The following is a 14819-nucleotide window of genomic DNA, read 5'->3' as shown; positions in this document are numbered from 1 at the left end:
AACAAAAAGAAGGAAAACTAGCATTATAAAAAAATACAAAAAAAATCGTGACACAATGAGAGGGAAAACGGGACGTAAAAAGGAAAAAAGTGAAAAATTAGAAATATGGAAGACGATGCAAAAATGACGAGACTTAGCGGAAAAAGAAGAAAACTGGAAGAGAAAAGAAGAAAAATGAGAGAAAAGAAGGAATAAAGACAAAGAAAATGCGGACAAACTGAAAAATGAGAAATTTTTGAAGAAAATGAAGAAATAGAAAGGAGTAAATAAGGGAGTAGAAAAATTGAGTAACGACAACAGAAAAAGAGGAAAATGGAGAGAAAAATTGAAAGCGGGATAAAACGAAGACAGAACGAGACAGAAAAGAAGTAAAACAGGAATTAACGGGACAGAAGACAAATAGGTGAAAAACGGCGTAAATATGAATGAAAAAAGACGAAAATCAAACCAAAACTGAAAAGAAAATGAAAAAACCAGTCAAGAAAAGGAAAACAGAACAGAAATCAAGAGAAACCAAAATTAAAAGAATTGTAGCGAGAAGAAAAGAAAACCGATATAGGAAACGAGGAAAACGGGAAATGAGGTCAAACGGGATATTATAGGAGAAAAACGGGACAAAATTGAATTGAAAGAAGGGGAATGGGAAGAGAAAATGAGACAGAAAAAAAGAATAGAAAAAAAGGAAAAACGGACCAAAGTAAAAGGTTAAATTGAAAAATCTGAGGGGTTGTGCGCAAGACACGATCGCATAGGCGACGTAGGACTACGTAAGTCTCTTTGCAGCGATAGTAGGATGTATCCATGTATGTAATAATACGATTCTTCATGTATACAACCTACATACGCAATGTTTATCAAAGTAGTAACATTGTATACGTTATATCATCAACCGATTTTGGAGTTACATTCATGAATTGATTGAATCTATTTTATTAACACGCATCGAAGTCACACTAAACCAAACAGTAAATAAATTTTCATGATCTGTTTCTACGTTGAATAGTGTTTTTCCTCTGGTAATCGGTAGACGGTACGCGCGAGTTTTCAAAAAGCTGAAAAATTTGCGCACAACTTTTCTGTAGTTTACAAAAGAAGAACACTGATAATAAAGCATTTACAAGCTGCAGACGTTTTGGAAGTGACAGAAAATGTCGCCCGTGTTCAGAAAACTTATTCCCACCATTTGTTGGTCGTCCGCAACCGCGAAAAGTTCAACTTTTCCCTCGTTGCCTGTGTTATTGTGGTATTAACTGGGCAAGAAAATGTAATAAACTCTTCAATCGTTGTGTGATCCTTAAAAGGACCGATTGTTTGATTATCATAGCTCTAGCTTGCAATAAACTTGCACTAACGCACCTAACGTAATTCTCTTTTCGGTAAATTGAAGTACCGATAACCGCTAACCAGGCACGGCTTGTTGCAACGGACCAGCCAGAAAGCCTCAGCAGATATGCGATCGACGAAGCCGTTCGTGTATGGTCATGAGTCACGATGAAATACCAGTCCAGGTGGCCAACTGCAAGTGACGTGGCATAATTTTAGTCGTTTTGTTGTCGCGAGCAGCATATTTCCTGCCAATTCCAGAACTTCTGCAGCCAGATATTTCATCACGGCAGTGAGACGAGTGCTCCAGCTCCAACACGCTCAGCATACTTTCCTTTCCTCAGCAGCCGATGAACACGACCAACTGACGACGATACGCACCGTAAGGCAAACAATGTTTCAAATACAACCTTTAAAATTATGTCTCGAAAACTGCCTTTTTTTTATATTGTTTATGCAGGGAGAAAATCTTCATAGACAGCACCTTCGCGGTGCCGAATAGGATTCACATGGTGCCAACATGCGCCTACCTACTAAAAACTCTCCTGCTGCCCGTTCCTGAACCCCTCCCGGAACTACCGTTAGGTTTTACTTCAGGAGGGAGGACGTGCCGAAGCACTCCGACTTGTCCGTTGCGTGTGTGGGTCCACACAACACCCTTGCCATTTCATACCGCCACTACCCTTCACCTAGGGCCTGGGCTGCCCAATCAGCCCGTTACTGACCCTAGCAAGCTATGTCGGCCCTGTCGTTGCAAACGTTCTAGCCGTTGCAACTCCGTTATCACCGCGGTTACCGCCCTATCGACGGCACCCCATGCACGCTGCTCAGCGCACATTCTCTGCACGATGTTGTCGGCGTTGGTGTCTTCTCCAACGACCGCAAGCATCACCTGCCGAGTGGACGTAAACCGCGGGCAGTGAAAAATCACATGCTCCGCCGTTTCCTCGGCTACCGTGCAAACGGGGCAAAAGGGTGAATCTGCCCGCCCGCGCGTATGTAGATACTTCTTAAAGCATCCATGACCCGACAGAAACTGGGTAAGGAAAAAGTTTACCTCACCATGACCTCTGCCGATCCAGGACGATATGTTCTGGATCAGCCTATGGGTCCACCTACCATGGTCGGTGCGATCCCATTCCGCCTGCCAACGCCTAATAGAGTCCAGCCTAACTCTGTCCCTAGCGCCCCTGACGTTCCTCTGCCTATGGCACTCGATATCCTTACCTAGGAGTATGCATATTGGAATCATGGCTGCAATAACCCCAATCGCATCCAACGATATGGTACGGTAGCCGCACGCAACGCGCAATGCTAACAGCCTGAACACCTTGTTCAGGCATGCCTGATTGCGCTTACTCTCCAAAGCCGGGGCCCACGCCGGTGCACCGTATCGTAGCACCGACATGGCAACGCTGGCCATCAGGCGTCTCTTACTGCTGCTAGGACCATAGCCGTTCGGCATGACCTTTGACAGCGCAGTAACCGCCGTTGACGCTTTACCACAAGCATAATCCACATGGCTGGTGAAGTTCAGCCTGTTGTCTGTCATGACACCCAGGTACTTCACACTTCGTTTGGAGACAATCACCTGTCCCCCAACGATTATTTTGCCCTCTAGGGCCGACTTGCGGTTACTAACCATCACCGCTTCAGTCTTATGGTGGGCCAATCGCAGATTGACGCCCGCCATCCAACCCTCTATTATGCTTATGGCGTCTGATGCCAGCATTTCCACCTCTTCTAGAAACTCGCCTACCACCGTAAGGACGATATCATCGGCGAAGCCAGTAATATCGACCCCAGTGGGTAGTTCAAGCCTCAGCACCCCATCGTACATGGCATTCCAAAGCGTGGGGCCAAGAATCGATCCCTGTGGAACACCCGCTGTCACTTTGTACCTCTTCGCCCCATCCGCCGTGTCGTACACTAGCGTCCGGTTCTCGAAGTAACTCTTAAGCAACCTGCATAGATGATCCGGTACCCTCATCCTATGCAGCGCTAACGCAATTGCACCCCAGTTAGCGCTGTTAAAGGCGTTTTTGACATCGATTGTGACTATAGCACAATACCTGTCGCCTCGCCTTTTCCGTTTCATAGGCTTCTCGGCCCTCTCTACCACGGACTTTATGGCATCTACAGTGGACTTCCCCTTACGGAAGCCAAACTGCGTGTTTGCCAGTCCGACATCACTTTCCGTCACAGGTGTTAGCCTGTTTAGGATTACCCGCTCTAGCAATTTGCCTAGCGTGTCCAATAGGCAAATTGGCCTGTACGATGAGGGATCACCAGGCGGTTTCCCCGGCTTTGGCAGCAGTACCAATCTTTGGACTTTCCATTTGTCTGGAAATTCGCATACCTCCAGGCAAGTCTGACGCGTCTCTCTAAACATATCGGGATATGCTTGGATCGCCGCCTTGAGTGCCTCGTTCGGAATCCCGTCTGGACCGGGCGCTTTCTTCGATTTCAAACCCCTGGCAATTACGATGAGTTCCTCATTCGTGACCGGAGTGAGGACATCATTCGATTGACCGTACGGGGTTGGAGGCCACCAAACTGGATCGTGTTGCGGAAAGAGCCCTTCCACGATGACTTTCAGCTTTTGGGGGCAGGTTTCCTGCGGCGCAGATGTACCCTTCATCTTTTTCATTACCACCTGGTATGCACCTCCCCAGGGGTTTGAATCCGCATCGCGACATAGCTCCTGGAAACAGGATTTCTTGCTACGCCTAACCTCCTTCTTAAGCGCCGACCTTGCCACTCTAAGTTCGGCTCCCCGAGCTTCAGCATCTACATCGGTCCGGGCCCTCTGCGCTAGCCTTCTCGCTCTGTGGCACCTGGAGCGGAGCTGGGCAATGGTATCACTCCACCAGTATACCGAGCGACGACCGTTCATTGGCTGCCCCGTCCTAGGCATAGTGGTATCACATGCCCGTACTAGGACGTTGGTCAGCTCACGAGCACTCAGGTTCGAGCGGGTGCTCTCTGCACTGAGTGCTTCAACGAACAGGTCTTTGTCGAAGGCCTTCACTTTCCACCTCCTCCCTGTCGACTTCGCCCCGCGTGGCCGTAGCGCCCGTCGTTCAATCGTGTACCGTATAGCTTGGTGGTCACTATGCGTGTACTCATCTGACACCCTCCAGCCCATGTTGGCAAGCAACGTTGGGCTGCAGAAGGTGACGTCGATGATCGATTGTTGTACCCCCCTACAAAAGGTACTGACGGATCCCACGTTAGCCAGACTTACATCCAGCTTGGACAGAGCTTCCAGCAAGCTTTGCCCCCTCGGGGTAGTGCACCTGCTACCCCATTCGACAGCCCAAGCATTGAAGTCCCCTCCAATGACAACGGGCTTGCGGCCCGTGAGTTCGTCGGTGAGCACGTCTAGCATCCGGTCAAACTGCTCCGGCGACCACCTAGGTGGAGCGTAGCAGCTACAGATGCAGACGCCATCGACTACCGCGATCACGAACTCCTCTTGGTCGGACGACACCACCTCCTGGATCGGGTATCTACCCATCACGGCGATCGCTGCCATCCGACCCTTGTCGATAACCCAGTTTGTGCCTCCACGGGGGACCCGGTAGGGATCCGCGATAATGGCAATATCGCACCCCGTTTCGGCTGCCGTTTGCCAAAGCAACTCCTGTGCCGTTTCACAGTGGTTTAGATTAATCTGTATAACCTGCACCATTATCGTTGCAAGGCGCGTCTATAAGCTGCACACAGTGGGCCGCCTGTGGCATGCTTATTTCCCTCTACGGCTGTGCAGAGCAAGCACCTGGGGGGTTTGCTACATCCCCTGGCGAAGTGGCCCTCTTCACCGCACCGCCTGCACAGCTTGGACCGATCGGGGGCCTTACACTTGGCCGCCCGATGGCCGAAGCCCATACACTTGAAACAGCGTTCTATGCGCCGTTTCACCGTCAGTGTACATACTGACCATCCTACCTTAATCTTGCCAGACGCCAACATCTTGTTGGCGATTGCCTCTGGCACGTTTGAGGTCGCGGTTTGCATATCTCCATATGCCTTCCGCAAGCGGATGTCTGCGGGTGCCACATCAACCTTAAGCTGATCCCGCAGAGCGTCACTCAGGTCAACTGTCGTCGTAATCTCGTCGAGGTTTTTACACTCGACCAGAACACGCTGCGACAGCGCCTTGACCTGGCCCGCTTCGCCCAGGGACTGCTCAACCAGTTTCTGGTAATTCGAACTCTGGACCGTTGGGTCCTTTCTAAGTTCGAAAAGCATATCCCCTGCCTGGGTTCGGCGGGTCTTTACAACGTTGGCCCCAAGCTCCTGCAACTTGGGGTCCACACGAACCTTGCGCAGTAGATCAGCATACGACAGCTTGCCTGTCAGCTTCACTACTAAGGCGTCGCCCTTATGGACGCGCCTTGGCTTTGGCTTTGCAGCCGCAGCCTCGCTCGGTTTCGGCCTCGGCGGTTTAGGCGGTTTACGCCTAACCACCTGCCAATCCTCTTCCCCGGTCCCGGAAGCACCATCCGGGACCGCCTCCGCACGTTCGCTGGTTGAGGCGCGAGCCGAAGTCCGCTGCCTCTTGGCTACCAGCGTTGGTCCATGGTCGGGCGTAGCCGCCTTGCGCTTGGCAAGCGGCGTACGCGCCTGACTAGGCATGGCCACAGCCTTAGCGGCTATGACCTGAGCTTCGGCGATTTCGCATCGCTGCAGAAGCTCTTGCCTCTCCACCTCGGCAGCTATGACGGTAGAGCGGAGGCTCACCGCCAGCTTTTTAATGTCGAGGTGGACATTTGACCTAGAGTTGATGAACGAGTACAACTCGTCCACCAACTTTTTGGCTTCCTCCAGCTTGCTACTGGCTGGAGGAAGCCCGACTTCGCCCTCAGGAGGGTGCACCATGCCCTCCGTTGACATTTGCCTACCGCTGTCGCTCGCCTTCTTGGCTGAGCTGGCAGCGATGGCCACCGGCGTTCTAACTGGGGTGTTAGTCTTAGGTGGTGTCAACTTCCTCTTCGGTATCGCTCCCGTTTTCGGGGGGCTTCCCTGTATGGGCTGTGCCCCCGACTTCGGCGGGCTTCCCTTCTTGGGTCGCGCCCCCGATAACGGGGGGCTACCTGTCTTTGCTGTTGGTGACCTAGCCAACTTACTACTTTTGGCAAAGATATCATCTTTGCCACTAGTAGCACCCGTATTCGATCCCTCTTTGAAATTTAAAAATTTGTCCATTCGAAAGGGTCCCAACTCTAGGCCGCTATCTCCACTCGTAATTGTGTAGTCGCCTTAACGATCCCATGGTGATCTATGCAAGCAGGGAGGCCATGGCTAGGGACACTCCCCCCTACCCTTCATGGGGGCAGGGATGTCAGCATCCGATCGGCGTTAGTCAGGAATGTATCATCTGAGCCTACACCACCGCACTTTGACGTGAGTGACGAGCTTTGAACGTACCTAGAGACCAGCCACGGTTTTAACGGGACGGAAGGCAGCTGTACCATTAGCCTACTCGCCGTTTCGGGAAGGTATCACCCTTCCTTACATAAGGTAGTAGAATAGCACAGCCGTCAGCCCTGTAGCGCCAAATCCAAACGATTATTCCCGCCCGTCCAGTACACCGTAATTAGGATCTTCCTGGAACCGATCCTAATGTGCCCATGGCACTCCTGACCTGGCTTTTTTGCTTAAAGTCCTGAGCTCTAACAGGACGCTACTACGTCCGCAGCTGGCTTATAGGAATTGAGCTCCGCTCGCCTCTTTACACCACTGCGCCACGCTAACCGCAAACACTACGGCGCCCGCAGCTGGCTTATAGGAGTTGAGCCCCGCTCGCCTCTTTACACCACTACGCCACGCTACCCTCAGGCACAAAGTGCCCCCCTTTCCCTGTTAGCACACAACTGAGGGTGCAACCAAAGACTGGTATTTGGTTGACCCTAGGCCCAGTTGCGTCCCGGCCGGTACCGCGTGGAGGTAGGGATAAGAGTTCCCGCTCCCATCGTAATGGCTATTCGGAGTCGCGCAAAGTCGAATGCGACTTTGTTCGGCGCCTTAACCTCGCTGAGTTAGGGCCTTAACCGGGTGGTATTAACTGGGCAAGAAAATGTAATAAACTCTTCAATCGTTGTGTGATCCTTAAAAGGACCGATTGTTTGATTATCATAGCTCTAGCTTGCAATAAACTTGCACTAACGCACCTAACGTAATTCTCTTTTCGGTAAATTGAAGTACCGATAACCGCTAACCAGGCACGGCTTGTTGCAACGGACCAGCCAGAAAGCCTCAGCAGATATGCGATCGACGAAGCCGTTCGTGTATGGTCATGAGTCACGATGAAATACCAGTCCAGGTGGCCAACTGCAAGTGACGTGGCATAATTTTAGTCGTTTTGTTGTCGCGAGCAGCATATTTCCTGCCAATTCCAGAACTTCTGCAGCCAGATATTTCATCACGGCAGTGAGACGAGTGCTCCAGCTCCAACACGCTCAGCATACTTTCCTTTCCTCAGCAGCCGATGAACACGACCAACTGACGACGATACGCACCGTAAGGCAAACAATGTTTCAAATACAACCTTTAAAATTATGTCTCGAAAACTGCCTGTCCGATCCGATGTGTCGCTAGCTAGCTGCTTGCCGATGTGTCGCCAACGAAAGCCGCTGACCGAATGACTACGCGCAGTAAAAGGCATAGCAGCCAAAACCACATCGTTCACTGGCGGATGAGTCGATGAATTCTTCGGTTTGTTGGCGTCTCGCTTGGTGAATTTGGATGTCTTCGTTGCCTTATCCAGGGAAGCAGCAACAGCTGAAGCTCAACAATTTTCGATCGGATTCTATAGGGCGTAAATTAAATACAATCATAAGAAAGCTCAACCCAAAGCTCATAGTATCGTATACATTTCTGTCATCCGTGCTAGGGAAGCACTGACGAGGGAAGGCAAAATTATAAAATAATTTAATTTTTCAATGAAGCGCATTGAAAATCAATAGTTTTCTATATTTTCAACATTTTCCAAATCGATTTTTCGATCAAGTGGTGTAAATATCTTGGAAATTTATTGAAAATTGACTGAATTATAAGCCGAAGCGTGAAAACGCATTTCCACTTTGATGACGTCATTTCCAACAACCAATCACGAAGCGAGAATTCTGGTAAAATATAGGTTCATTATTTTCAATTTCTCAATAGTTCAACATCAAGAATCCATACTTTTCTTCATTTGGGCTAATTCTTAGAAGATTTTCCAATCGATTGATGTAAGAATATTGAAAATCGATCGGGAAACCACTAAGCTATAGCGTTCAAAACCTGACCACTTTTCGAGAAAGATTTTTTGGAATTACGCCCTATACCAGCTACCTTCCTGAAAGACGTAGTCCTACGTCATCAAAAAGACCGAAGGAAAAGTGGCTACATCGCTGCGTGCGCTTAGCCGGGACGTCGGTGCAACATGCCAAACAGTGAAAAAGTACCTAGCAAACATGGACATACATGTCAGGAAAAGCGGCAATGACGCAGTGACAGCGGCTGAACAAGATGGTCCAGACGGTTTTCTCGGCGAATCGCGACGTGGCGGTGGTGATGAACGACGAGACCTATCTCACTCTGGCTGGCAACGTCTGGCGGAGCACTTCGTGCTTTACTTCCCTGACGAAGGAAGTGAGCTCCGAGGTGAAGTTTATTTCACACACCAAGTTCCTCTAGAAGGTGCTGCTGTGGCTGACAATCACCGAGAAGGGGATGCCAAAGCCGCTCTTCTTTCGCTCCGCATTGGCCGTGAACGGCGAAATTCATAGTACGAAATGTCTGCCGGAAGCTGCGTCGTTCATCAAAAAATACCATAAGGGCGAAGACGCGGTGTTCTGGCCGGATCTGGCGTCGGCCCACTAACTACTCGAAGCGGTCGGTGGAGGAGATGGAGCAGCTGAATATCGAAATCGGCGAACCCGACCAGCACCCCCCAGCTGCCTCCAATCAAGAATTTCTGGAAAAACCTGAAGCGTAAGATCTACTTCAACAATTTTGTCGCGAAAACTGAGGAGGAATTGATAAATAAAACGAAGAAAGAACTCAAAAGCATGCCTACACGCATGTTTTCGTCCGCCATGGCGAATGTTTCGGTTAACTGCCGGAAGATCGCTCGCAAGGGCGTAGAATTTTTTTTCGCAAGTAAGCTTATATAATTAGCTTCTTTGGGAAATTTATCAAACTCAATTAGCTGTCTTAGTTTTTTTAATCACAATCCGAAAAAAGTCCATTTTTTAATGCATAACGTTAATGCGTTTATAACTAGCTGATACTATAATATGTCATAAATTCTTATCCTTATTAAACTCATTTAATAGCAAAAAAATCAGAGGGGTTGTGTATAAGACACAACCGCATATTCAACGTAGGACTACGCAAAGTTAATGTAAAGGTGCGTTTAGAATGGGCAATTTTGGCTACGTTGGGAATGCGATATGTTGCTAGTTTTTGCTCAATGTTGCTTCTGTCGCCACCTGCACATTTGTGGTACGTCGCCATAGTTACTTGTAAACATCAGCAACTGTTAGGAACAATTGCATGCCACTAGTTGCCAATCTAGACACACCTTTCTAAAAACACTTATGAGAAAATTGATTGCTAATGGAAATCATAATACCAATTGGAAAGTAACCTGGCTAATGGAAAGTAACCAATTTGTGGTTTTCAGGCGCCCAAGTTCCGTCCGTAATTCCTGGATTCTCGGTGATGCAGTTCCCTTGGCATGGTAAAACTTAAATATGCCTCTGTTATTCGTCAAGTACAATCCTTCAATCGATGTAACTTTTGACATTCCCACGTACACCAACTGCTGTTCCTGTTCCTTGCCATACTCGTACGCGATTTCAGAAAATGTGCCGCCTTGACTCTTGTGTACAGTAAGAGCATTCGCACCTACTAAAGGAAATTGTATACGTTTGCACTTAATGCTATTACTTAGCCTAATATTTGCAGATCGCTTTTCAATAGGTGTCCAATCGGGCTGAAGAACGTCATGCTTAGAGTACACAGCGGGCCTCGATTTGACCCGCAAGACCTTTCCAATGGAGTCGTTTTCAAATTTGAGCAATGATAATAAAGCACAGGTTGCGAGTATTTCACATATTAATATTTTGAACCTTCCTTTTTTTTATAATATTCTATCCGGCAAGTTGAAAGCATGTAAATGTTTGATGACTGATCCCGTATCCCGTCCCATTTTTACATCTTTTCGGCTTCTATAGGACTCACCTGTTATGTTAGGCGATACGCTGGCCTCTGCGTGCGCCGGAGCGGTCACCTCACGCAACACTTCAACGTTGGAGGGACCAGCTATTTCGTGCGATGCACCATCTAACGATGTATTGCCCACTTCAGAATACATTGAATCACTACGATTTCCTTTTCTTCTCAAATGGTAGAATTTACAGTTCTCTGCCACCGTCGACGCTGGCCTCTTGCTGGTCCAGTTAATAGGGTAAGCGTACCCTTAGTGGAGGTAGTACCAATAGTGGTGGTACTTGAATAAAATACGCCCATCACGAGATAAAACGCAATTATGCTTCTAGATAACGTTTATATAATCTGCACCTGGGTTATACACGTTTACTTGAAATAATCGTCTCTTCTCTTAGTGGTAAAATGAAATTTACAGAAATATTTGTTAAGATTTTCTGAATAAAATTTAAATTTGCTTAGCTGCTAAAATAGGTTCTGAATTTTATCTTTTTCTGATATTATTTATTCATGAATTCAAGAAATTGAAATCTGTCGAGCATATAAAGTGAGTACGCAAGCTCATGCAAACAAGCAGAACCAGTTTGTATAAATTTTTATTGCCGTAATTGAATATTTAATGTGTTGCCTCCATTATGGGCTCGCGATGCCTCCAATCTAGGGACCTCGGTAGCAACCATACCACCACTATAGGCAAACCAATGATCGAAGAAAAAAAAAATCTTTCTTTTTAACAAAATTTGAATTTTTAATGATTCCAAACGTCATTTTTAGTAAGATTAAGAATGTTTTAATCATATCGTGCGCGTGTGCATGTATATTTGTTCTGATATCACTGTATTTCGACCATAAATTTGAAATTTTACTACTAAATACGCCACTACTGGTACGCTTACCCTAATGCCTGCTCACGGACTCGCTTGCGGTATTTACGCATATATTTTGCTTGAAGCAGTTGAGACATTGTAGAATCAGATGCACAAAAGCACTCACTTCTCACTTAAATTGATTGTATGTTATTAATAACAATTTCATATGGTAACTATCGTGACGATTGAACGAATACTGTAGGGAATTTGAAAAAAATGTTCAACTTTAAGTGGAAATTCCAGAAGTTACATATAAAATACAATCTTCTAATAACAACTATACAAAAGGCTGACATTTTGTGATTCGAATGGTATGCAAGCCATAAAAATATATTCAGAATTGGCTGAGCTATAAGCGTTCAAAATCTATCACTTTGTCGTGTCGCGGTCATTTTTGCTTCTCCAACGTGCCACCCTATTAAAGTAAGACGTAGTCCTACGTCAAAAAGTCTTCTAGCGTCACAACAAAATCGATTTTCAATGCAATGCAATTCAATTCAATGTATACTATGTTCAATACATTACTGTTCGCTGAAATTGTTTTTTTTTGTTTCATTCTATTTACCTTCAGACGGAGCAAGCCCACTTCATGGTGCTGGTGCAAAACTGCTGTCACCTGTTCTTCATGACCAATTTCGGCATCAACTTTATTTTGTATTGCGTGAGCGGTCAAAATTTCAGGTAGGTACCTAAGCACTTGTTTACATTTTATAAAACACACACTCTCTCTCTGTCTGCGCTTTCACGCGAATATTTTTTCTGCTCGTTTTGCTTTCTTTTTTGAATAGATTGCTTCATGCATTTACAAAAGGCTTTTAATTCGTTTTCTATTCACAGGAAAGCCGTTTTCGGAATGTTTCGCAAGCGTAGCACGAGGCAAATAAATCAAGAGCAAGCATCCGGTACGCAAATCACAGGTGAGTCGGAGAACCATAAAACGATGCGGGGGGTATTAGAAGGATAGTTTTTAATTGTTTCGTTATTGTTCGAACATTTCGTGTGCGTTGCACGATCTGTTCGATTTCTGTGAAAAACAAAATCTATTTTTCAGTGTTATGATTTTGTGTGAATGGCTCTCTATCGATTTGATGCTCTTCCATTCAGCTTTTTATGCACCAGAATAATGGTGGTCATCATATTAAGTATTCGGACACCATTTTTACTATCTTTCTTATACTCCATGACATCAATCATCAAAAAAATATGCAGAAAGCTGTGAAAATGAAATCTGAAATAATGTTTTATTCTCCAGAAAGTTTTACAAGTATTCAATAGTCTCGGTATTCTTGTGACTCTGTATGTTTCTAGATATCCAGCGTAGGTTACAAAATGCTTTAACGTTTAAAGTAATCTGCTTTATCCTAATGTCCTTTTTGGAAAGGCAATTTGCTATTTAAATCTAGTTACTTTTCTGAGAAGGTGGCCTGTAATCCTATTTGAGGCACATTAATGCATTCATTATTCCGTCTGTCTTTATCTGAACGCCAACGCTAGCATAAGACTAGGGTTACCAAATCTAAACGTTTTAAGCACCTCCGTTATTGACTTCTAAACAATGTTAGTATACTGGACGTGGACATGGGGGTATTATAAGTACAGACAAAAACACAGAAAGTGCCAAGCTAGGAAGAAGCAAAAAGTTGAGCTCAATTCATGTTTATGCTGTACACGAGCGCTGTTTGTTGCCCGACCATGCTCATCCTCGTACTGCAATTTATGTTTTTTGCTGGTTATCCACAAATTGATCGGTCTCTTGTTCTGATGCCAGAAAAAGTGACTCTTCCGGAAAATCGGGCATGGCTACATGACGGTAACCCTACGTGTGTGAGAGGAAGAAAACCCCAAAGTATAACATCATAATTCACGTTACGGCTGCTTAGCATTCCCAAAGTGCTCTTTCCCGTCTTCACGTGGGAATCCTTGCCGTCCGAAACTAGTTCGTTTTTCGATCAATCACTCTTCTTCATGCTTACGCTTACTTTCTGAATCAACGAACCGAACCTGTCAACATGTTTTCGGGCCAGCTAAAGCTGTTTCCGATTATTCGCACTATTACTGATAAGTAAAAGAAAGCTTATGGAAAGAATCTGGATGACCCTGCTTGTCTCTGGATCCTTGCTTAGCTAGTAATTTTTACTCGAAAAGAGAGGTTATTTTTTACAGCATTTTGCTTTAACATTCACTTTTATTCTATTATAAAAAGCATTTGTCGTCGCATTTTCATGTTTTGTTGTTCAAATCAACTCAATCAAAAATCAACTCTTCTTGGATCGAAGCCGTTGGTCTTACGGTGTTTGGGATAAACGCGACCGCAATTCAAGGGGAGTTTCAAGCAAATTCACCAGATTTCTTAGGCGTCCCTCAGATATTGAATTAAATCACCTATCTTGAGAAAAAATCTCATTCATTTCGGAAATGATCAATTCGTTGAAAATGGTTTATAGTTTTATAGTTTCATTTTGTCAAGTATATAGTTTTATATGATTTTTTTTTTCAAATTTAAAGTGAGAACCAAATTCTATTCATTTCAAGAGGCATTTAAAATGAATTTCGATACTAGAAAATGACTCAATCAGAACCAGTGGAATCTGAAAAAGTATTAACTGCCAGAGGGCGCGGCCCCTTTGAAATAAAATCCTTGATGTCAGCGGATACCCACGCTTTGCTCCATTCGCATCAATCGTCCCGTTGGTACTGCGAAGCCTGTAATCAAAGCCCCAGAGCGAGATTTGATTTTTTTTTGCTCGGCACACAGATGGAGGTTTTTAATAGCTTATTTTTAGAATTGATTGCCTTCTGCACCGTATTAGATGCATTGATGCTCCAGAATTGCATATGCATTGCTTCCATCGATGTAACAAGTGTATTTTTTTTGACTTGAGACTAATCCTTGCAGGAAAGCAAGAATGTAAAGTCAATGTCTAAGAGAGGAAAAGTAGCCAAATTTTGAATGCTTATAACTAATTTATTTCTTGACGGATTAACGAGTACATTAGCATGGAAAAAGATTGCATATCAATAGCTGAATAGAAAGTGAAAGAATCAGAAGTGCTGTTTTTCAGACACGACCGTGTCGTAGGCGTAAAATTGTGGTAGGCGTTTTTTTGCGATATGATTTTGGTGAAAATTCGTATCTTCAATATTTTATTGGTTATTACAAGAGTCGCTGCGACAAGGCGGGCTTTATGGGGGCCCGTGCTACTACGGATCAAATTTTTACTCTCCGACAAATCCTTCAGAAATGTCGAGAGAACAAGGTGCCCACGCATCATATTTTCGTGGATTTCAGAGCAGCATACGATACCGTTGAACGTGAAGAGCTATGGCAGATAATGCACACGAGTACGGTTTTCCGAACAAACTGACGCGGCTGATCAAAGCTACTCTAGAATGTGTGATGTGCTA

The 14819-nt window shown here is 45.6% G+C and overlaps 1 protein-coding gene across 1 annotated transcript in view; it reads left to right on the top strand.

The window, feature by feature from the left end:
- LOC128735742 (growth hormone secretagogue receptor type 1-like) overlaps positions 1 to 14819 on the top strand; it is a 61952-nt gene that overhangs the window by 23288 nt on the left and 23845 nt on the right. The window contains exons 5-6 of the mRNA XM_053830231.1: positions 11986 to 12095; positions 12252 to 12331. Coding sequence (XP_053686206.1) covers positions 11986 to 12095; positions 12252 to 12331 — 190 coding nt within the window. The remainder of the gene's footprint in view (positions 1 to 11985; positions 12096 to 12251; positions 12332 to 14819) is intronic.

Source organism: Sabethes cyaneus, chromosome 2 (assembly GCF_943734655.1).
Source record: "Sabethes cyaneus chromosome 2, idSabCyanKW18_F2, whole genome shotgun sequence".
NCBI lineage: Eukaryota > Metazoa > Arthropoda > Insecta > Diptera > Culicidae > Sabethes > Sabethes cyaneus.
Note: the sequence above shows the minus strand (reverse complement) of the source record. Positions and strands in the feature narration are given on the sequence as shown.